The 24,042-nt window shown below is 36.5% G+C and overlaps 1 protein-coding gene and 1 non-coding gene across 4 annotated transcripts in view; both read left to right on the plus strand.

Moving 5' to 3' along the window:
* Window positions 1-24,042, plus strand: part of ATP6V1H (ATPase H+ transporting V1 subunit H) — a 146,796-nt gene that overhangs the window by 41,676 nt on the left and 81,078 nt on the right. For all 3 annotated transcript variants that reach the window (XM_004768821.3, XM_004768823.3, XM_004768822.3), the window contains 2 exons: window positions 7,929-8,121; window positions 22,177-22,355. In XM_004768821.3, the coding sequence (XP_004768878.1) occupies window positions 7,929-8,121; window positions 22,177-22,355 (372 nt within the window). The remainder of the gene's footprint in view (window positions 1-7,928; window positions 8,122-22,176; window positions 22,356-24,042) is intronic.
* On the plus strand, window positions 1,811-1,918 carry LOC123390915. The gene has a single exon (XR_006605504.1). It is a non-coding gene; the product is annotated as a U6 spliceosomal RNA (small nuclear RNA).

Raw genomic sequence — 24,042 nt, forward strand, 5'->3', positions numbered from 1 at the left:
TAGAACAAACAACTCCCTCCTCCCCAAACAAAAAAATTCATTTTACCAAAAAGCCAACTTATTTATTCATAATCAGAGATCTTTCTACTCTTAAACCAAATAGTCTTTTTGGTTATGAAGATGTTGTTTATCTGTTGGAAAACCTATACAGGAAATTAGTTTGTCAACAGAAGGTTGCTTGGTGAGCCAAAAGAGTTGATTGAAGACCCCTGATTCTGTGTCATCAGACTCTACTAGGCTGATTCCTCCATCTCCAGTGTAGGGATACACCTGCCAGAGGGATTTCCTCAGCCAGTATTTGCAACTTCCTCAGCTGGGTTACTTCTGCAAATGGCTTTTCTTATGACTTTCATAGAATTGTAATGAAATACTCAATTACTTTTGACTCAGTAAATTAATAATGTTTTATTTCTAATGCAAAATTTCAATCTGTTTATACTTACTTAACCTTTAGTATGTCAGGAAAAATAGTCATGACAATTTGCCACATGGATCTTTAGGAAAACATATATTTGGCCAATTTATGTATAATTAACAGAATTATGACAAAAGAAATAGTGAAAACAACCACTAGAAATAAGAATTTTTAATGGTAAGGGCACCTGGGTGGCTTAATTGATATATTTCGGCTCAGGTCATTATCTCAGGGTTATGAAACTGAGTCCTGGGTCAGGCTCTGTGTTCAGCCGGGAGTCTGCTTGAGATTCTCTCCATCTCTGTCTCCCCCATCTTCCACTCCCCCAACTCGCATGTACACTCTCTCTCCAAAATAAAAATTTTTTCATGGTAAATATTTCTGTAGTAATTGAATTTTGGTGCACAAACATCCTGAAGGATGAAGGAAAACCATCATATGTCCTTTTAGCAAAATGGAATGGTCCAGGTTCTTTTTGCAAAATATTGTGTTGAAGGCTTTCATGTTGAACAGCTAAATAAGTGAGAATACTGTATTTCTTTTTTTTTTTTTTTTTGTCCTTAGAGATATATTTTCACTTACTGATTCTTGAATTTGGCAAAATGCATTTATGATAGAATCATCTGAAGGCTCATAGTTTGAGATTTCACTTATATGACCAATTTCATCATCATTTTTTAGAACAGAATGCTGTCTCTCTCTTTGCTTTCAACTTCTGATTCTTCTAATAATTATGAAGTGCCTTCCTCAGGTAATTACCATTATGGATGGAAAATAAAAAGTTCTGAATTCTTTGGATTTCTGTGTTCACACAGTGTCAGAAGACTCAGCATAAGGACTCATGGGACTCAGCATGTGATCATTCTCATGGCTGGGATTTATTTCAGAGACACAGTAGATCTGCAGGAATCCATGTTAGGCTTCCTTATGTTGTATCCCTCCTGTGGGGGTCACACAGTGTACTTTTCCACCAGCAGTGAGAATATAGCAACATTTGTGTGATTTTTTTTTCTGCTCAGGCATCTCCCTGGAGATCCAGCACCCATGGTTTTTATTGGAAGTTTGTCAGGTAGGCACCCTTTGCCTCGCATACAGGAGAATTCCAGACTCCAGAAGGATAGCAGGTGTTCAGTATAAACATAAGCATATTGTTTGAGCATACAGTATAGATATAGTGAGCCACCTTTATCATTTAGGGAAAGTTTTGTAGCAGTATAGGGGACTGTTTACTGCTCAGATACTCAGAAGCCATCCAAAGGCTCACTTTGTAGGCAGACTTCTAAGAATAGTGGTTTCAGGACTGACTTTATGTTAATTTTTTTATTGCACAGAAATCTAAAGGTAGACTACAGAGTTGATGTTTCCAGCCTTTTTACCTTTTTTAATAATGATGCACTGCTCGCTTCAGCAGCACATATTCTAAAAATGGGACAATACAGAGAAAAATAGCATGACCCTTATGCAAGGATGACATGCAAATTTGTAAAAATGATGCATATTTTGGGCAGTACAATAAGAAAAGGTAATTATATGTTTCATTATTATATCATCTTCCTAGATGATTCCACCATTCTCCAGTTTTCTTATAATTTTAGTCTTTAATTTTTTTAGCATAGTTGGGAATAATGAATGTATACTGATGAAATAATATCTTGGATAATGAAGTAGCATAATTCTTCAAATTATGGATAATATAAAATCACTGAAATCCCATAGTATATCTTAGGTTTATGAATGGATTCAATAGACCTGTATAGTAATTGCAAAATAAATTGAATTTCATTCTGTTACACAAAAGATACACTTCATTTTGTTCTTTGGAAGACCTGTAAAGAGAATAAAAGTCATGAACCAGCAATTTCTACAAACAGTTGGAAGTGGTCAAAAAATAAACTCAAATACTAAAATTTGGTCCAGTGGACCCTCATGGTATACTAAAGTTAACCAAATGCAGCTCTTCTAGTTACTGGCACTTAGTATTTTGGAGGACAGGAAGCAGTATTAACTGTTCAGTTTAGTAACAAGAGCAGGGACAAATGTAGTTTAGAATACTCTATGTTCAACCTATACATTTCAATATACTAATGACTGCTAATTAGATTAACAGTGATAAAAAAAAATTAGAGACCTTTAGGTTGAGAGCAGGCATAAATAAAGGTACGTTAACTTACAGTTAGTGTCACAATCAAAAAGCTCATTTAATATTTTCATTTTTGAAGAAACAAAATGTGTCCTTTCTATTTGTCCATTTCTTTTGTTTAGGATTGAAAGTTTCCTTTGTTTCTTTCTTTTTGGTATTCCTCAAATCACAAGCAGGAATCATGTGAGGAGGAAAAAACTCAAGTATAGGCTTTTTGAAGAGAATGGAACTGCTATTTTAATACCCAACTTTTGTAGCAACATGGACGGGACTGGAAGGGATTATGCTGAGTGAAATAAGTCAAGCAGAGAGAGTCAATTATCATATGGTTTCACTTATTTGTGGAGCATAAGGAATAACATGGAGGACATGGGGAGTTAGAGAGGAGAAGGGAGTTGAGGGGAAATTGGAAGGGGAGGTGAATCATGAGAGACTATGGACTCTGAAAAACAATCTGAGGGGTTTGAAGTGGCGGGAGGGGGTGGGAGGTTGGGGTACCAGGTGGTGGGTATTATAGAGGGCACGGATTGCATGGAGCACTGGGTGTGGTGAAAAAATAATGAATACTGTTATGCCGAAATTAAATAAAAAATAAATTTTAAAAATGTGCCTACAAATTGACCTAGAAATTCAGTGAGTTGATCCCAAGGAAATAATTAGAGGTGTGCACCAAGATTTAGTAATAAAGACTAGCCAAGTTGTTTAAAACAAAACAAAACAAAACAAAACAAAACACTCTAGAACATTTTTAGGTAACATTTTTTTTTGTTGTTAAAAAGTCTGTTATGTGGGGTCACCCAGGTGGCTCAGTCGGATGAGCATCTGACTCTTCATTTCAGCTCAGGTTGTGATCTCAGGGTCCTGGGATGGAGCAGGGAGTCTGCTTAAGATCCTCTCTTTGCTCCTTCCCCCACTTGTGCTTGCTCTCTCTCTCGCTAAATAAATAAAGCCTTTTATGTGAATGATAAAATACTATTTCTGAATGCTTATATACCTGTATAACACCAAAAATGTACTTTGCATGGTCTTGCATATTGACCTTTCTAGAAAGTCTAAAAGTTAGTATTGATTCATTAAATACTGGCGCAAAGGAGGCTTTTTTGGGATAATTGCCTCCACAGATTCAATTGGGATTGAAGTATTTGGAAGTATAAAGTAAGTATATAATGTAAGTAGTATGTAAATGAAAGGTAAGACTTATTTTAAGCATCAAAATAATAGGGGCGCCTGGGTGGCTCAGTGGGTTAAAGCCTCTGCCTTCCGCTCGGGTCATGATCTCAGGGTCCTGGGTCCTCTGCTCAGCGGGGAGCCTGCTTCCTCCTCTCTCTCTGCCTGCTTCTCTGCCTACTTGTGATCTCTGTCTGTCACATAAATAAATAAATAAAGTCTTAAAAAAAAGGCATCAAAATAATAAAAATACCATCATTAATAATATTGGGTGATACTGTGTGATGAGGTGTGAGGTACTCAGGTTTGAAGAGCAGCAGTTAGCTAGAAGTGTATCAGTAAACCAGTAAATCAGGTATTTTGTCTCCCTATGCTCTTCATTGGTTTGATTTTCTTTTTAAACCTCCATTAAAAACAAAATAGAACACTAATTATTTTGGTGCATGGACCTTAGCCTTCTAATTTTGGATTTGACTATTTGTATTTTTGAGCTCTCTGATTAATGTTGTACTGTGTATTATAGGAAATACAAAGAAACATATGGTCCCTTTCCTTTAAAAAAATTATAATCTAGTTAGAAAGTGTTATATAGCTAACAAAGGTAGCATTCAGGATTCTGTAGCATCATTTGGTAGCTTTTTCAGTGATTAAAAATAACACTAAACTCATCAGTTTAAGAAGGATAGTGGAGACCTAAATGGGACTAGATACCGACTCATTCGTCAGGTCTCAGCTCAAGGGTCACTTCCTTTTAGAATCCTTCCCTCCCACTCTGCTAGATCGTAAATTTCTTGAGAACATGGGCAGTGTCTGTTTTTGCTCACCATTATGTCCCCTGTGCCTTGCACTGTACCTGCCATACAGATCTTCAACAAATATTTGTTAAATTACTAAATTAGGTTTATCTTGGGCCTTTGTGTCCTTTGTATCCCCTTAAAGCATATTCATGATCCACTATCTTCAGAGTTAGGGTTCCTGCCCCTAGGGGAAACCCTTCCTTTTTCTGTTAACTAACAGAACAAGAACAGAACAAGGAACTTTTATTTTGCCTCATTAGAGTTTTTCTTGTCGTTAATATTTGGGTATAGAAGACTTCCTTATTTTTTCAGTAGAGTCATATATATTGTAGACAGATTTTGAACTCTGAAGTTTCTCTGCAGTAGTCATCATTGTTGACCGCAGCTTCCTTTGGAATCTTTCTGTTTTGGTTTCAGCGATAGTGTATTGATCCAGAGCTCCGTATAACCCCTCTGGACATTTACATGATTTGTTAACAGAGATAATTTAATATAAAGAACAGGTAATAGGTATAAATTTGTTAACTAAGTTTCTGAAAACAAAAGTACTCTCAAGTGTCAAGAGAGGTAGCAAGTAGAGATGCTCCTCCTGTAGTTGGGGAGCAAAGGTAAGAGATTGGAATTACTAAAGTTTACCTGCTTCAAGACATGTGTATTCAACTAAGATTTAATCCAGGGCTTGTGTTCGTGAAGTCAGAGGAAGGGCCTCGACTGGTGCTGCTCTCTCTGAGTGTGCGCAGTGAGGCTGTTCAGCCAGCGCTATTGCAAACTGAATTCAGCTGCTGCCACGGGAAAGCAGTTGCTGCTGTGGAAGTGCAGGACTGTTGATGGAGTGATACCCACAGGAGCGCGAAGCTGACAGACAAAGCCTCTTCTTCCTCTATCTTGGCAGTCAGCTTCTAGCTGCTTCTGTTGGCAGAGCCAGCTGGCAGAGCAGAACTGTGGCTTGAAGTCTCAGCCACAGTGTCACAAAGCGAAGTGTAGAAGGCTTACCTTAATAAGTGGAACAGTCAGAGAGCAAAAGGAAATTAGGTACTAGGGTATTAATAGTATAAAATGAGTTGATTTTACAGTTTTTGAAACACTGACATCAATATTAAATAAAAGCAAGTCTTAAATAACAACCCCAAATAGAAAAGAGGTAAGGGAAAAATTAAGCCTGAGAAAATTAAGGGCGATTCAGTAGATTTATAACTGTATACAAATCACAAAAATGGAGAAATGGCACAAATACAAGCCTTCCGAATAGTTAGTAGTTGTAGATTGTAAGATTAGATTTAAAAATCTATTTTTATTAATAGACTTTATTTTTATTTATTTTTAAAAATTCATTTATTTTATTAACATATAATATATTATTTGTTTAAGGTACAGGTCTGTGATTCATCAGTCTTCTGCAATATCCAGTGGTCCCCATAAGCATATACCCTCCCCAGTGTCCCTCACCTAGTTATCCCATTCCCCCCCGACTAGCCTGCCCTCCAGCAACCTTAAGTTCGTTTCCTAAGATTAAGAGTCTCTAGGGTTGACTGTGGACTCTGAGGAACTTTCCCTTTGGAGGGAAAGGAGGTGAGAGGTTGGGTGAGCCTGGTGGTGGGTATTGTGGAGGGCATGTATTGCACGGAGTACTAGGTGTGGTGCATAAACAATGAATTCTGGAACACTGAAATAAAAAAAAAAAATCTCGGGGTGCCTGGGTGGCTCAGTGGGTTAAAGCCTCTGCCTTCAGCTCAGGTCATGATCCCAGGGTCCTGGGATCAAGCCCCGCATCGGGCCCTCTGCTCAGAAAGGAGCCTGCTTCCTCCTCTCTCTCTGCCTGCTTCTCTGCCTACTTGTGATCTCTGTCTGTCAAATTAATAAATAAAATCTTAAAAAAAATCTCTAGGCTTTGTCTCCCTCTCTGTTTTCATCTTGTTTCATTTTTTCTTTTCTTCCCCTTGATCCACCCTGTTTATTAAGTTCCACATATCAGTGAGAGCAATATAATAATTGTCTTTCTCCGACTCACTTATTTCACTTAGCATAATACCCTCTAGTTCCATCCATGTTGTTGCAAATGGCAAGATTTCATTTTTTTGATGGCTGTGTAATATTCCATGGTATATATCTATCACATCTTCTTTATCTGTTCATTGTTGATGGACGTCTGGGCTCTTTGTATAGTTTGGCAATTGTAGACATTGCTGCTATAAAAATTAGGGTACAGGTGCCCCTTCGGATCACTACATTTGTGTCTTTGGGTAAATACCCAGTAATGCAATTGCTGGGTTGTAGGGTAGCTCTATTAATAAACTTTTAATTTATTTTTTACTTTTTATTTATTTTTTAAATTAAAAAAAATTTTTTTTTTAATTTGAGAGAGAGAATGAGAGAGAAAGAGAGCATGAGAAGGGGGAGGGTCAGAGGGAGAAGCAGACTCCCTGCTGAGCAGGGAGCCTGAGGAAGAACTTGATCCTGCAACTGCAGGATCATGACCTGAGCTGAAGGCAGTTGCTTAACCAACTGAGCCACCCAGGTGCTCTTACTAGACTTTTTAAAGAGAAGTTTTATGTTTAGAAATTGGAAATCAGCATTTCCATGTATACTTACCCTCCCATAGTTCTCCTGTATTAACGTTTTATATTAGTATGGTACATTTCTTTCACTTGATGAGCCAGTATTGATACATTATTATTAACTAAGGCCCATATTTACATTAGGATTCACTCTTTGTGTTGTGTTTTGAGTTCCCCTAACCCCTTTGGTCATTTTTTAGTGGTTTATCTTTTTTGTTTGAATGTAGGCATTCCCCAGGGAAATTTCCTTAGTCTTCTTCCTTGATGTAACCATTTCCATATGGCTTTCCCAGTTTCCTTATCAGTAAAATGGGAGGCTCATCTAGAAGCTTCTGAGGTTTTAACCCCCAGAGTTAAAGATTGGCTGTGTCCAGTTCAGATTCATGACAGGTTTTTCCCCAGTCATCCCCTTTTCTCTGTGTGAGGTTCCTAAGTATTTTTAAGTCTACAAATGATCCTCTTGGTTTACCAGACTCAAAATCTTGATATACCTTCTGACTTCATCAAGGTGTACATCCATTTGTGTTAACAAATCCTTTTGTATTTTTTTTTAAATGTCTTACCATTTCTTCCACTGTATTGCAAGTTTATGTTTCCTTTCTCATTGCTTCCCTAAAGCAGCTGCTGCTGAACACTGAAATCCTGTGATTTTTGGAGAGAGATTTAAGTGAGACTGTGCTGGAAATGGGCCTCTATAAGTAGGGACCTACCTTGCTTATATCTGGCAGAAAAGAAACTGAGGGCATAATTCAGAGAGACTTGTTCTGTTAGTGCAGAAAGAGAATAAGCAATTATTTTTTCTTTTTTATTGCACTGTTATAGTAAATGTCTTCTTAATGTGTTTTCCTTTTCAGCATCATGGGTGTTTTGAGTAACAAGTGTGGCTTTCAACTCCAGTATCAAATGATTTTTTCAATATGGCTCCTGGCATTCAGTCCTCAAATGTGTGAACACCTGCGGCGCTATAATATCATTCCTGTCCTGTCTGATATTCTTCAAGAATCTGTGAAAGAGAAAGTGACAAGAATCATTCTTGCAGCATTCCGTGTAAGTGTTTTATTTTATTTTTTTTTTTTAGTTGTGTGTGTGCTTGTGTGCCATTTTTCCTGTGAAGAACATTTGAGGGCTTTTAGCAGGTGGGAAAAAATTGCTTGTTCTCCACGTAGTCATGAAACTATGGGGCCTTGGTGAACACAGAGTAAAATCTCACTAATTCATTGTGACACTGGGGTCTAGGATTGGGGAATAGACATTTAAGTGGGTAAAATGTGTAGGAGATGTAATTGTATGATGAGGAAATTCTTTTTCATTGCAGTGTGTTCCAAGATGCTGTTATGGAAACTTTTCTCTTAAGGGGCCCTTGTTTTAATATAGAGTTGTATTTTAGATTCTGGATCTTCTGATGAGCTGATGAGTGTATTTCTGAAGCAACTCCAAAGATCTGTAATCATTTTGTTTAGTAAAGTTTTCCTGTTAGGATATTAGAATTTGGGTGATATCTAAGTCAGCTTCCTCTCTTGAACAGTTGAGGGAATTGAGGACAAGAGGGGGACTAGAGTTAGAACCGGAATTCTAGATCTTCTGGCTGCCAGGAAGCTATAACACAGAAATAAAGTATTGTTAATCGGTTTTCCATACCCAGTGTATTTGCTGTAGCAGTTGTGTGTTGATTATTTTGTTGGTCACCTTAAGATTTAATTGGGTTTCTGAGGGATGACTTGGCTGACCTAGTATCTTTTAAGGATGCTACCCAAGAGTAATGATAGTGGGCAGTTCAGAGAGTGCTTACTCTGTGCAATGCATCGTTTTAAGGCTTTCCATTTGTTAACTCATTTAATGCTTACCACCGCCCTATAACATGATGATTATTGTTGTTATTGTTAGTATATTGGTATCATTAGTATTAGTATTGGTCTTCCCATTTTAAAAATGGTGATACTGAGAGAAGGCACATTGCTGATAGACATGCAAATCCAAGTTAATGGCTTCACAGTCTGCTTTTAACTATTAATTGCTCTTTATGCTTTCTTTAAATAAACAACAGCAAATCAAAACTAGAAAGTAGTACAGATGTGTTGCAGAAATTTAAATAGCATAGACGTCACATTTGCCGAACATAGTGACTAACATCTTACAGATTTTTCTAAGCACATAAAGCTAGGTGTGTAATTTTATTTTGTATTTAAAAATGAAATGACATCATATTATAAATACTGTTCCATAACTTTATTCCTAACAATATATAATGAATATGTGTTCATTTTCATATATGTGGGTCTTTAGTAATTTTTTAAATGTTTGCATTCTTCTACATGTCTACCCACTTTGATGAATATTTCTGTTGAGATATAGTTCTATAGATGGAATTGCTGAATTAAGTAATAAACTTTTACAGTTTTGTTAGGGTAACATCAAATCACCTTTCATTAATGTGCAAATTTACGTTTCCATCAGCTACATATTGAGAGTGCATGCTTTTCCTTTCTTTCACTTGCATTTCTTCTAATTGTTGCAGAAGATGAGCTGAAAAGTGAAATCATTATTTTAAATTTGTATTCTGTTAATAATGAATGAAGCTGAGCATTGTTTAGTATCTTTATCAGCTATTTCTGTTCTTCCTATAAATTGCTTACTCATAGCATTTGTCACCTTTAAAATTTTAAAATTTGACGTGCAGGAACTCTTTTCTAGATGTTTATAGTTAATAGCAATAATAACTAATGTTTATTGAGAGCTTATTCAGTGTCAGGCACTGTTCTAATTGCTTTAAATGTGTTACTCATTTAATCTCCCAAGAATTCCATGTAATGGGCATTAGTTAGGCCTCAAGAGGTTAAGTAATTTGCCAAAATAGCTAGGAAGTGGCAGAGCAGGAATTAAGTCTCAGGCAGTATAACTCATGCTCTCAACCATCATGCTAACCTGTCTTTGATGCTAAGAATAATAACTGTTGTAATTTATTAATGATTTTCATGCATTGCCTTATTTAATCTTCCTGATCATCCAATACATTCTGTGATTATTTTAATGTTATATATCAGGAAACCAAGATTTGCAGATTGATTCCTCAGTTAGTAAGCAGTAGGATTGGAATTTGGAGTTTCAGTGAGTGCTGTCTGGCTCCAAAGCCACCATCTTAACAACTCTGTCATCTCCTTTGTTTCTTTTCTTAGTGCATTTTCTCAGGAATCTTAAGAGTGGCATTAAAAGGGAGGGAAACCATGAAAAGGAGAACTGTCAGTCCTGCTGAGAGAGGAATTCAGATTGCTTACTTGAAAATACATTTTTTTCGGGGCACCTGGGTGGCTCAGTGGGTTGGGCCTCTGCCTTCAGCTTAGGTCATGATCTCAGGGTCCTGGGATTGAGTCCAACATTGGGCTCTCTGCTTAGCAGGGAACCTGTTTCTTCTCTCTCTCTCTCTCTGCCTGCCTCTCTGCCTACTTGTGATCTCTCTCTGTCAAGTAAATAAATAAAATCTTAAAAAAAAAAAAAGAAAATACATTCTTTTTCATGTAGAAATTGTTCTGTAGTTTACTCTTAAGAAATAGGTAAATGTGGTACCTTCTATGCCTCACCGTACTGGCTCTGCCTTTAGATTTTCTAGCAAACTATGTGAATTGTCAAGGTAAATTTCACTTAAGTCCAGATAAGGTAATAATCAGTTTTAAATCAGAGTAGGTGTATTAATAAGACTCCACCCTGTGAAGTATTTTAGTAGCTAAGTTGAATATACTTCTTTTTCTACTTGAGTGTTTCATTATTCATTCTTATTTATTTAATAAAGATGAAGAATTCTAGAATTAGGATCTTCCAATGGTCTCCTTTCATTGCTAGAGCTCAATTTAATTCACAAAAACCAAGTTTTGAGTACCTTTTCTATTTCAGTCATTATGTAATTAATAGGGACCACAAATGCCTGAGCTATAGCTTGACACTGGAAGGCTTGTAGTTTAGTGAAGACAGAATATGTAAATAAATAATGTCATTTTAATGGAGCATTAAGTAATGTACAAGAAGAAAAGTAATATAAAAGAGGTGGGGGGGGCACCTGGGTGGCTCAGTCAGTTAAGTGTGTGCCTTCGGCTCATGTCATGATCCTATGGTCCTGGGATTGAGCCCCACATGGCTCCCTGCTTAGCAGGAAGCCTGCTTCTCCATCTCCCATTCCCCCTGCTTGTGTTCCCTCTCTCCCTGTGTTTCTCTCTGTCAAATAAATAAAATCTTAAAAAAAAATAAAAGGTGGAGGGTGAGAATTGTGGGTTTAAGGAGAAGCTTTGGAGAAGAGAAGGCTCCCAGAGATTTTGGAAGAATGTTTTAATACAAAGGTGGAGAGAGGTTAATAAATGTTAACAAAGAGGCTGGCTTTGGAATTGTCAGTAATTTGTTCTTGTAGATTGATTATTGATCGTCCCCTGTCCCCACCTTGATGTGAATATTAAGGGAATAAACGGAGCACATAAGTCTGGCCATTGAAGATACTGTCCTGATTCATGACCATTTGCTTCCTGAAGGAACAGACGCGCTCTGTAAAATGGAGCATTTGCTTTGCTGATCTGTATTATCCTTCTGGGCATTGAACTGGTGGGGCCAATGTAAATCCTTCAGCCATCGTGTCACTTCATCACCCTAAGGTGTATTCATGCTCTGGAGCATTACCCACCAAAGCACAGTGCGTCTGAACAAGGCTCTGTCAGATCTGCTCGTGCTACTTTATTGTATATTGTGCCTACTCTGATGGACATGAGGCAGAGCTGATTGCATTTTTAAACTCTATTCTTTATGGCTGAATACGGATTATATCTTTTCAACTCCATGTATTTATTTTTTGAAGGCTTAAAGCTTGTCTTTGTTTTGAGTTTCTCCCTTGTTTCTCTTCCTTTCTGTCCTGTGGTAGTTATAGGAGTCTTTAATTTATTAAAACTTCTTATTCCAAATTAAGCACCTGTAATTAAGAAAATGGAAAAAATTGATTTTTTCCTATACATGAAAATAATATTCTCTATGTTTAAAAAAAGATACTGTAGAAAAATTATAAACATTAAACATAGTCTCACTCCCAGAAATGGAAGCCTATTGATATATATATATTTTTTTTTTTTCAAGATTTTATTTATTTATTTGACAGAGAGAGATCACAAGTAGTCAGAGAGACAGGCAGAGAAAGGGGGGGGGTGGGGAAGCAGGCTTCCTGCTGAGCAGAGAGCCTGATGCATGACTTGATTCCAGAACTCTGGGATCATGACCTGAGTCAAAGGCAGAGGCTTAACCCACTGAGCCACCCAGGCACCTAAGCCTATTGATATTTTAATACCTGTAATTTATGATCTTTGTTCCCTTTCTACATGGCGGATCAACTTTGGATGAATTGTAGTGGGCACTGAAAACAATGGTTAAGAGGGGGTCTGAATTATCATCTCTTTACAGATCATGCTTGGGCAGATCACGCTGCGTGTCAATTTCTACGAAGAGTGTGTGTACTCAGATTGGTGGTAGTGGGTATGCCCAGCATGCACAGTGTGTTCTTGTTCATGTTCATTGGGCTCTTGGGCTGGCTTCTGTGCCTTTGGCGAATTGGCTTAGCCTTTCCATGCTTCAGGTTTGTTCATGTGTCTGGTGAGAGTAATATCATCTGTCTTAAGTCTCTCATTGGACTTTATGCTCATATGATAATGCCCTTTGAAAAAATAAATGTGGGCTAAATGAGTACTTGGCACATAGTAGGCCCTCAATAAGTATTACAAGTATCTGTGACTGTACGAGTAAAAAGAGTGGGGTAGTGGTATTGAATTTATTGGTATTTTTATTGTTTTTTTTCTTTGTTGACTGAGTTAAATTCCTTTTTAAATTTTTGGCTGCTTTGCTTGGTTCTCATGTTTAAAAATATGATAATAAAATTCAGTGACAGAATATCTACTTGCAAATATTTCTGCACTGAGAATGAACCTACCCGTGAGTCTCCTACTCCAGTTTTCATGAGTATGTTAAGGTTACTGATATGTTAGAATTTTATTAAAATAATCTACTTAACAAAACTTACTGTGGAAAGCAAGAGTAGAAGGAGAGAGTCCCTATTTTGTGTTAGTGCACAGACTTTTTTCTAAATTGGAAACTCTTCCTAAGTTGTCATGAAAACTCTTTTTGAAAATGAGATATATTTAGTAATTGCTAAATTGCATAGAAAGTTAGTTACCCTTAGCTCAATGTCTGCAATTAGATTATCCTAGAAAGATGATTTGGATCATTATTATTTACTTTTTTCTTTGTATGACTTTCTTTTCTGGGAAATAAAGCAACAGTTGTCTAAGTAATTAACTTGCAAATGAATAGTATTTTCAGTTTATATATACTTATCCTTTTTTGTATGTTAGTTATATATTTTAAGTTAAAATGTTTGTTCTAAGTGTTGATATTGTAAACATTTATCGAAAGTTATTTCTTCCTATAATTTGATAATAAGGTAACTTGTTTTTTAAAGGTAAGATGTGGAAGAGAGAAGGTCTAAAAGTCAGGCTCTTAATTTAGCTCTTCTGTTTGAAAGAGTAGATCTCTACACTTTTAACTTTTTCCCCTCAGTTTTCATAAATTACGCTTTGTTTAAAATTTTTTTTTTTAATTTATTTGAGAGAGAGCACAAGAGGAAGGAGAGGCAGAGGGAGAAGCAGACACCCCACTGAGCAGGGAGCCGGAGGTGGGGCTTGAGTCCAGGACCCTCACTGAGATCATGATGTGAGCTGAAGGCAGATGCTTAACCGACTGAGCCACTTAGGTGCCCCAATAAACTTGTATTTTCTAATAAGTATTATTTAGGTAATATAGTAACTTCTGTGAGTTTATAGTAAGAAATCAGTTACTAGTAATTTATAGTAATGGATTAAGATTTAATCTAAAGCTCAGGATAAGCTGCCTTAAATATAATATATATGGTCATTTTTTTTTTATAAAGATTTTATTTATTTATTTGACAGACAGAGATTACAACTAGGCAAGAGAGGCAGGCAGAGAGACAGGAGGAAGCAGGTTCTCCACGGAGCAGAGAGCCCGATAGGGGGCGCGATCCCAGGACCCTGAGATCATGACCTGAGCTGAAAGCAGAGGCTTTAATCCACTGAGCCACCCAGGCGCCCCTATATGGTCATTTTTTTATCTGAGCCTACAAACCCTGCTTAATATTTTTCTCCTAGAAACCCTGCTTAATATTTTTCTCCTGCCTAGTTCCTCTTCGATCTTTTTCATTTTAGATCATTATTATGTAAAATAAAGGGGCCATTGGAAGCAGGTATTTCTAATATTGCCACATCATAGATGAGAGGTGTTAGTTGATATTAATTGAATCCCACCTTTGAGATTCTCCCTGTCTTCTTATCCTTTTCCTTTTCCCATCCACTCTCTTCCTCTTTCATGGATTGTCTTATTCATCTATCAGATGTTTACTAAAGACCAATTGTGGTAACGGACTGAGCAAATAGAAGAATGAAAAAGATAAGATACTTTTTCTCAGGATTTTGTATTGTGTTTAAATGCTTGTCCTTAGGGGTGCCTGGTCGGCTCAGTTGGTCAAGTGGCTGCCTTCAGCTCAGGTCAAGATCCCCGGGGTTTTGGGATTGAGCATCGGGCTTTCCTGGTCAGCAAGGACTCTGCTTCTCCCTCTGTCCCTCCTTCTGCTCATGTATGCACTCTCTCTCTCTCTCCTCTAAATAAATCTCTAAAAAAAATTCTTGTCTTTATGCAGTGACTTCATGAAGTCATCATGAAGAAGGTTTACAACATAAAAAGCTCAAAAAGTCCCAAAGAACTATGTAGCTGGACTGAGGTTCTTAGGGGTTTTTCTTTTCTTTTCTATTTTTTTTTTTTGACCTGTCTAGATTGCTTATCTACTTTTAATGGAAATTTGAGAAGTACAATAGTGTAGCTCTTTTCTGATTTTCCTTTCAGTATGGTGTATTAGACAGAGTATAGTCTCTAAAGTGGGTAAGATGTTGGTGTGAATTCAATGCTGTGTTGTTGGGAGAATGACCTGAACTTAGAATGAATTTCTCTGTCTGTGAAAGGTGGTTAGTAATACTTAACTCATTTTGAGATTAGGTAAGGATTCAGAGAGACAGCAGGAGCCTGGCAATAGTAAATATACAGTTTTTGCCTTTTCTCTCCAGAAAGTCGGAGAATAATAGCAGTTTGCCTATTAAATCCCCTACCTCTGTAAATTGCGTTCTTGCTTGGTGTTGAACATAGGTAAAGATTCAATGCTGACTTTTTTGATTTAGAAAAACAAGATTTTAAAATTTAATTAATTTTAACATTTAACAAGATTTAAAAACCTATTTAAACTTTATTTACAGTTTGAATTTTGTACCCACAGCACATGGAACTAATTATTAGGCTAATTCCTGGGCTTCTGTTATCTCATTTGGATTTCAGATTATGTAAAATAGACTCAATCTCTTGGCAAGAATATTGGTTTTTTAGACTCTGCTGTGCTAAATTTGGGACCGCACAGTCATTAAGGGAATATTCTAAGGGCCAAAAACGAGAAGAATATCTTTAGACGTCCGTAACTTTAATGTACACAACAGAGTTAAAATTGAGTCATTAGTAGTGGCATTGACTTAGACCTTTTCAGTAGGTGAAAATATGCTGTGTCTTTTTTTTTTTTTTTCTTTATCATTCTCACATTCCTGTAACTGTTAAAGAAGATTCACTGATGAGGTAGTTTAAGGATGGTCTAGTCGTGTATTTTTTCCCACATCTTGAAACTCAGGAAGGAAATTTTTGTGCTGAAGACTTTAGGAAGCTTGCTGAGTTGCTGTGAGCTGGAAAAATGGCTAATTATTTTTTTTTTTCCATTTGGTTTGGTGAATTTTATTTTTGAAAATGTCAGTCTCACTTATTCATAGCAGGTGCTGGACTCCAGGTCTCTGCAAATGTTATTCTGTTGGTTAAATTGATTTGTCAATCTTTAGTTCCTAAAATAAATTAGTATGTTTTGAGTCTGTGGCTGAAAGAGACATCGAAGATCATATTTGTTTAGAGTTTTACATTGGTTGTGAGTATTATTTCTCTTTCTGGCTCCACTTAGTCAAGAGCCTATGTAATATATCAGATAATAAGATAAATTATATTTTTACATCTCAGTGGTTTTCAGCAGAAAGGCTTAGTTCAAAAGAAATACCACCAAATTGGACTTGGATTTTTATTGGCTATAGTAGTCATGATACTTAATTTACCCCACACACATGAACACGCAGACACAGACCTGTACTTACCTACATCTTTCTGTGCAGGCTGTTTATGGTTGTCGCCCTTTCAGGTAGGTCCACCCTAGTTCAAGTGTGTGGGTGCTGTTTTGCCTACTGCTTTGGCATGGAAGTATTGCTATCAAAAAATTTTGCTCCCGGGGCGCCTGGGTGGCTCAGTGGATTAAAGCCTCTGCCTTCGGCTCAGGTCATGATCTCAGGGTCCTGGGATTGAGCCCCGCATCGGGCTCTCTGCTCAGCAGGGAGCCTGCTTCCTCCTCTCTCTGCCTGCGTCTTCACCTACTTGTGATCTCTGTCTGCCAAATAAATAAATAAAATATTAAAAAAAATTTTTACTCCCAAGTCTGTACCTCATTCCTTATTTTCAGGTATTTATCTATCTTGCGCATTAGGTACCAAGTTTGAATGAGGTATAGTAATACTGAGACAATTTTTAATCTCAGGGTAAGTGTTTATACATTGATACTTCAAGTGTGGTGTCATGTCAGTGCAGTGCTGTGGACTGTTAGTAGTCTGCAGTGGGTACATATAGAAAGTAAGAGTAAGCTGTTAGAAGCTTACAGTAACTTGATGGAATAGTTGCATATCTGTCAAATTTAATAATATAAAATTTGAGCTTATATTTTGTGTGTATTTTAAAATGCATATTTCTAAAAGTCATTTTTATTGTATTTTATAAAAGTATTTGTTCATGACTAATTGGAAGTTAAAAAACAAACACAACTGGTTTTCACCACAGACGGTTTGAGAAGTCCTTTTTTAACAGTTACAGGAATGTGAGAATGATAAAGAAAAAAAAAGATATAGCATATATAATATGATATAATATAATATAATATATACATATATAATATAAGCCCTGTTTTGTATAATTTCACAAGGCTAGCAGTCCTGGTGAAGGAAAGAGCTGAATTGTCAAATGATTCCTCTGTGCTCTTAGGGAAGATTTCTGCACCTTTACTTGGACAAAAAGATAAAAATGATATATTTATACTTTTGAGTTTGTTAAGGTAAAAATGACATTGAATTTTAGGGCCTTTAAAGAGTACATTGCTGCTGGATTATCTAGGTTTGTTTTTGGCAAGTTCAGTTTCTTAAGTGCTTTTCATAATTCATTCAATCCTTTTCATTTTTTATAATGAGAGCAAAAGATGAAATTAAAACCTAAAGGGAAAATGATAAGGCTCATTGACTGATTTGACATAGGGTTAAAGAAAAGGGGAGAATCAAGTATGACTAAGTTCTAGAGTACTATTATTTTGGAGAATTGAGAGAAGAGGTGGTTTTAGAAGAATATAATAGTGGTGTTCTACCTTAGTTATTATATTAACTGTGTTGAGGTTAGAGTTGAAATCACTAGTTATGATAATACCTCAAATATGAAATTTAATTCTCTAGTCAGCAAATAGATAGTAAAAATAACAAAGGATCATATGAGCAAGAGTTTTGGTATGTTTCTAAAGTTAGAAGAAAGTAGTAAGAAAAATAACTTGAAAAAGTAACAGAAAATTCAGCAAAATAATAATGGTGAAGTCTTAACAAAAGCAAAGGGAGAAGGGAAGAGTTTCATAAAGGGAGAGGGTATCAGAATTTAGGGCTCCCCACAGAATAAGGTCTATAATTGAATTTCATTATGGCCAGGGAACATATTCTAAAAAGTTTCTATTCTTGGAAATTTGAGACTTGTTTTATGGCTCATCTTATGGTCTTTCATGGTGAATGTACCAAGTAAAGAGGGGAAAAATCGTTTTTTATATTTATTCAGAACCGTATCTGCGGTTCTTTCTTCCTTTCCTGTAGATTCATCTTTCTGTTGTACAGTGTCATTTTCTGCCACCTGCAGAATTTCCCTTAGTTCTGGGCTCATCAGTCTGTAGTAGTTCATGGGCCAAATCTGGCCCACCACCGGTTTTTGTAAGTAAAGCTTTGTTGGAACACTGCTGTGCTTATTTATTTATTTATTTATTGTATTTTGTATGCCTGCCTTTGCACTGTAATTGCAGAATTGAATAGCTGTGATAGAGACCTCAACACCTAAAATATTGACTATTTGGCCCTCCTTAGATAGGCCACCTGTGCTTCAGCATGTCTTCTACCACCGGTCTGCTAGTGACCAGTTATCTTAATTTTAGTATCTAAAAATTGTTTATTTACCTTTATTCTTTAAAAATTGAGATACAGGGGCACCTGGGTGGCTCAGTGGGTTAAAGCCTCTGCCTTTGGCTCAGGTCATGATCCCAGGGTCCTGGGATTGAGCCCCTCGTCAGGCTCTCTGCTCAGCTGGGAGCCTGCTTCCCTTCCTCTCTCTCTGTCTGCCTCTCTGCCTACTCGTGATCTCTGTCTGTCAAATGAATAAATGAAATCTTTAAAAAAAATAAAAAATAAAAATTGAGATATAATTGACATACAACATTTTATTATCAAATAATAATTTGATATTTGTATATATTGTAAGATGATGACCACAGTAAGTCTGATTAATAATTAACAACATCTATTACCACACATAGTTACAAATTTTTTTTTCTTGTGATGAGAACTTTTAGGATCTACTTTCTTAGCACCTTTTGGGAATACATATAGTATTATTAACTACAGTCGTCATGCTGTATATTATATCCCCAGACTTACTTATTTTATTTTATTTTTCAAAAGATTTTATTTACTTATTTGATAGAGAGCATGCATGTGCACAAGCAGGGGGAGTGGCAGGCAGAGGGAGAGGGAGAAGCAGGCTCTTTGCCAGAGAGCCTTGTGTGGGTTGTGAGCCAAAGGCAGATACCCAACTAACTGAGCTGGGCAGGCACCTAGGACTTTCTTATTTTGTGACTGGAAATTTGTACCTTTTAATTCCCTTCACCTAGTTTACTTCCCTTCTCCCCCTACCGCCCCTACCCCCCAATCTGGCAATCACCACTCTGTTTTCTGTATCTATGAGTTTGGGTTTTTTTTTAACTGAAGTTTTTTTTTTTTTTTTTTTTTTTTTTTAACCTTCCACATATAAATGAGATCATATAGCATTTGTCTTTCTCTGACATTTCACTTAGCATAATGACCTGAAAGTCTATCCATGATATCACAAATGGCAATATTTCCTTTTTTTTTTAATGGCTGGGTAATATTCCATTTGTGTATATGTATATATACTCATATACCCCATTTTCTTTATCCACTCATCCTTCCATGGACAGTTAGATTATTCCCAAATCTTGGCTATTGTGAATAATGGTGAAATAAACATGGGAATGCAGATAATCTCTGCAGATAATAATACAGATATCCTCTGTTTTCACTCTTTTTGGATAAATATCTAGGAGTAGAATGGCTGGAGCATATGGTAGTTCTGTTTTTAATTTTTTGAGGCACCTGCATATTGTATTCCACAGAGGCTGTACCAGTTTGTATTCTCATCAATAGTGCACAAGTGTGCACTTTTCTCCATAACCTTGGCAACACCTGTTGTCTTTTGTTTTTTTGATGATAGCCATCCTAACATATATGATATGGTATTTCTTCCTTTTTTTTTTTTTAAGATTTTATTTATATACTTGACAGAGAGAGACACAGTGAGAGAGGGAACAGAAGCAGGGGTTGTGGGAGAGGGAGAAGCAGGTTTCCTGCTGAGCAGGGAGCCTGGTGCAGGGTTCTATCCCAGGACCTTGGGATCAGGACCTAAGTGGAAAACAGACACTTAATGACTGAGCCATCCAGGCCACCCTGTGAAGTGATATTTTATTGTGGTTTTGATTTGTATTTCTCAGATGACTGGTGATATTCTTATGTACCTGTTGGTCCTTTGTATGCCTTCTTCAAAGAAAATGTCTGTTCAGATACTCTGCCCATTTTAAAATTTTGTTGTTATTGAGTTGTAGGAGTTTTCTGACCTCTTGTCAGATACATATTTTGCAAATATTTTCTCCCATCCTATAGGATACCTTTTCATTTGTTTATTGTTTTTATTTTTTTCCCTGTGCAGAATCTCTTAAATGTAGTGGATCTAGGAGACTGTGCAGACCTTTTTAGTTTTATGTTACCTACTTGTTGATTTTTGCTTTTGTTGTTGCTTTAGTGTCATATATAAAAGATTGTTGCCAAGACCAGGGTCAGAGAGCTTTCCCCTATGTATTCTTTTAGGAATTTGATAGCTTCAAATCTTATGGTTAAGTCTTTAAATCCATTTTGAGTTAATTTTTGTGAGTAGTGTGAGATAGGGCTCCATGTTAATTTTTCTGCATGTTGTTACCCAGTTTTCCTAATGCTGTTGCAAAGACTATGCTTTCCACATTGAGTATTCTTGGCTCCCATGTCAAATATTAGCCAACTTTATACATGGGGTTTTTTATTTGGGCTCTCTATTCTGTTCATCTAGTCTGTGTGTCTATTTTATGCTACTGCTATACTGTTTTGATCAATATAGCTTTGTAGTTTAGTTAAATCAGGAAGTATCATGCTTCCAGCTTCGTTGTCTTTCTCAAGACTGCTTTGGCTATTCAGGGTTTTTTGTGATTCCACACAAACTTTGGGATTGTTTTTTCTACTTCTATGAAAAATGTCATTGGAATTTTGGTTAGGATTGACTTCACTAATTTCCATATGCTAAGTTAAATTTCCTTCTGTGTTTATTTACTATAATTATTAGGAATATAATTTGCCTACAAAAATTTCATATTTTGGTATTATGAAAAAAATTTCATATTTTGGTATTATGAAAAAAATTTAATATTTTGTATTGTTGACTTGAAATTGTTATTATAGGATTTTTTTGGTGGGGTTCAGGGGAGGCATTTGTCAAGTCTTCTTTATCATCTTGGTGAAAGTAGCTTTCTTCAGAGCTTGTTTTTGTCCCTAAGCCTGAGCATGGTCTTCGCTTAGAAATACTGGTCAATTTAATTAACAGTTTATTTGTATAAATATAGTTATACAATGTAGAAGTAAGAGTGCTGACCCCCTGTGGTGTTAAAAAAATCCATGTATAACTTTAGACTTCCCCAGAATTTAATAATGAATAGCATACTATTGACTGGAAGCCTTACTGATCAAATAAATGGCCAAGTATACATATTTTGTATATTATATGTATTATATTACTGTATTCTTACAATAAAGTAAACTAGAAAGAAGAAAGTGTTAAGAAAATCATGAGGAAGAGAAAATACATTTCCAATACTATACTGGAATTATTTTGAAAACATCCTCATGTAAGTGGGCCTGCACAGGACAAACCCATGTTGTTTTTGGGTCAAGTGTATTCAGGATTCTTTTGCTCTTTTTGTAAGTACTTAATAAATAGGAAAATCACAGAAGAAAACTAGGGGATTTTCCAGGATGTCACAAAACTCTTCTCATAATTGTTCAAGCAAGAGAGTTTTTTGTTTTTGTTTTTGTTTTAAATTACTGCCCTTTTTCCCTTTGACGTTGATTGGAAGGGAAAAAAGGAGACTGACTGAGAACCTCTAATAGAGATACCTGAAGAAACTCTTAGTATCCTGAGTACTCTAGGTGGCTAATGAACAAATGGAGAGTTCACTGGGAACTTTCAGAAGCTCAGGAACGGACTGTGAGCAAGGCTTTGATGGATTTAATTGTAAACATATTCAGTGTTTTGAGACTTGTCTGGGTCAGTAATTTAAAACTTTTAGTTAAGCCGGGAAGTAAGCAAGGAATCAGAAGTTCGATTCTGTTATGGGACAAGTGTACAGCAAAGAAATAAGGATCTGTGATACAGTCATTGCATAAAGGTGATAGTTAACTTAAGAATAGAGGAGGAGAGAAGGTACAAGAGAAAGTTCAGAGACCTAAGACTATCACATGTAAGAAATTACACAGTTTTTCATGTCTTTGTCTAACTCAGAACTTTTTGGAAAAATCGACTGAAAGAGAAACTCGCCAAGAATATGCTCTGGCTATGATTCAGTGCAAAGTTCTGAAACAGTTGGAGAACTTGGAACAGCAGAAGTATGATGATGAAGATATCAGTGAAGATATAAAATTTCTTTTGGAAAAACTTGGTGAGAGTGTCCAAGATCTTAGGTATGTAATTTTTAAAAATTCTTACAGGCTGGATATATACGGCCTTGTTGGACTTTCCTAGTATTTTAAGAAAGTCTAAATTTGTTACTAACCATAAACTCGAAAGAGTTCACTAAAACTCTTGTGTCTTCTGTTAAGGATTGGGGGATATGAGGGACAAAAACTCATGACAGACTGGCTCATCACTATGGTAGCAGTTAATTATAACTATGTATTATCTCTTCTCTTTTGGGGAAATTCCCACCATTCTCTTATCTGAAATCTGACTGGTTGTACTCCCACAGGATGTTCATGTCACCCTAGAACCCATAAAGAATCTCCCCCGGTTTAGAATCTTTTTAAGCAGTACTGGTTGTTAATTTGTGGAGGAGGTTTGGCCATAAGTGAAATGAGTATTTTTTTTTTCCTGCTTTTGTAAGTCCTATTGGTATCATTTATTTTTTATTTTTTAGAGAGCGAGAGGGCACGCAGTGTGTTTGTGGCGGCAGGGGGTGGGGGCAGGTGTGGGCGTGGTTGGGTAGGAGGGGGAAATGGAAAGGGAGAGAAAGAACGGCTCCTTTCCCAACATGAGCCCAGTGTGATTCTTGATCTCAAGACCCTGAGATCATGACTTGAGTGGAAATCAAGAGTTGGACGCCTAAACAACTGAGCCACCTAGGTGCCTCTATTTGTTTTTTATATTAAAAATTATGCAAATGGGGACGCCTGGGTGGCTCAGTTGGTTACGCAGCTGCCTTCGGCTCAGGTCATGATCCCAGTGTCCTGGGGTCGAGTCCCACATTGGGCTCCTTGCTCAGCGGGGAGCCTGCTTCTCCCTCTGCCTCTGCCTGCCATTCTGTCTGCCTGTGCTCACTCTCTCTGACAAATAAATAAAAAAAATCTTAAAAAAAAAATTATGCAAATGATGTACAATGCAATAAGAAAAAAAAGAATCCTTGTGTAGTTCAGAAGGGACTTCATGTCTCCTCCACATAGTTGTCCCCAGCCTCATTTCCTGTGTTTACTTCCAAAAAATCCTAGCTCTGCCCCTCCAGCATGATAAACACACATACAAATGGGCTTCTGTATATTCTTCTGGACTTTGTTCTTTTTATTTCATAATGTATTAGTGGTCTTTCCCCTAAACCTATGTATTCTTTGTTTTTAAACTATTGATACATCTTTAGAAGAGAATTACTATCTAGAAGTAGATCTTTCTTTGTAGGTGGTTTGGGTTTGGGAACCAGGCTGAGCCAAGTTTGAATGGTTTGGCTACTTTCTTCCTGTGTAGTCTTCACAAGCTTCTTGACTTTTTAAAGTGTCAGTTTTCCTTTTGGTAAAATAGCAATTAAAAATTCTAACCTTGTACGATTTGTTGTGAGTTTTCAGGTGTCTAGCAAGTGTCTAGCCTTCAGTCTAGTATGTGTTCCAGAAATGTAAATTTACCAGATAATTCAATGCAGTTTGTAATCCCAAGGCCCAAATGCTTTTATGGAGAGGGGCGTATCACTCACATCAGTGATTTGTAATGGAGTTTTGTGGAGAGAAGCGAATGATTTTTTTGTCTCTCTATACTTTTAAATATGAATAGATTGATTGTAATAAAGTAGCCCACCAGTAGTAAACTTGCAATTTTATAAATTATGTTTGTAAGTTCATTTAAAAATTTATTATCAGTTCTCCTGTAATAATGATTTAAGATCTCTTT

Source organism: Mustela putorius, unplaced genomic scaffold, assembly GCF_011764305.1.
Source record: "Mustela putorius furo isolate JIRA1106 unplaced genomic scaffold, ASM1176430v1.1 tig00000151_pilon_pilon_pilon, whole genome shotgun sequence".
Lineage (NCBI taxonomy): Eukaryota > Metazoa > Chordata > Mammalia > Carnivora > Mustelidae > Mustela > Mustela putorius.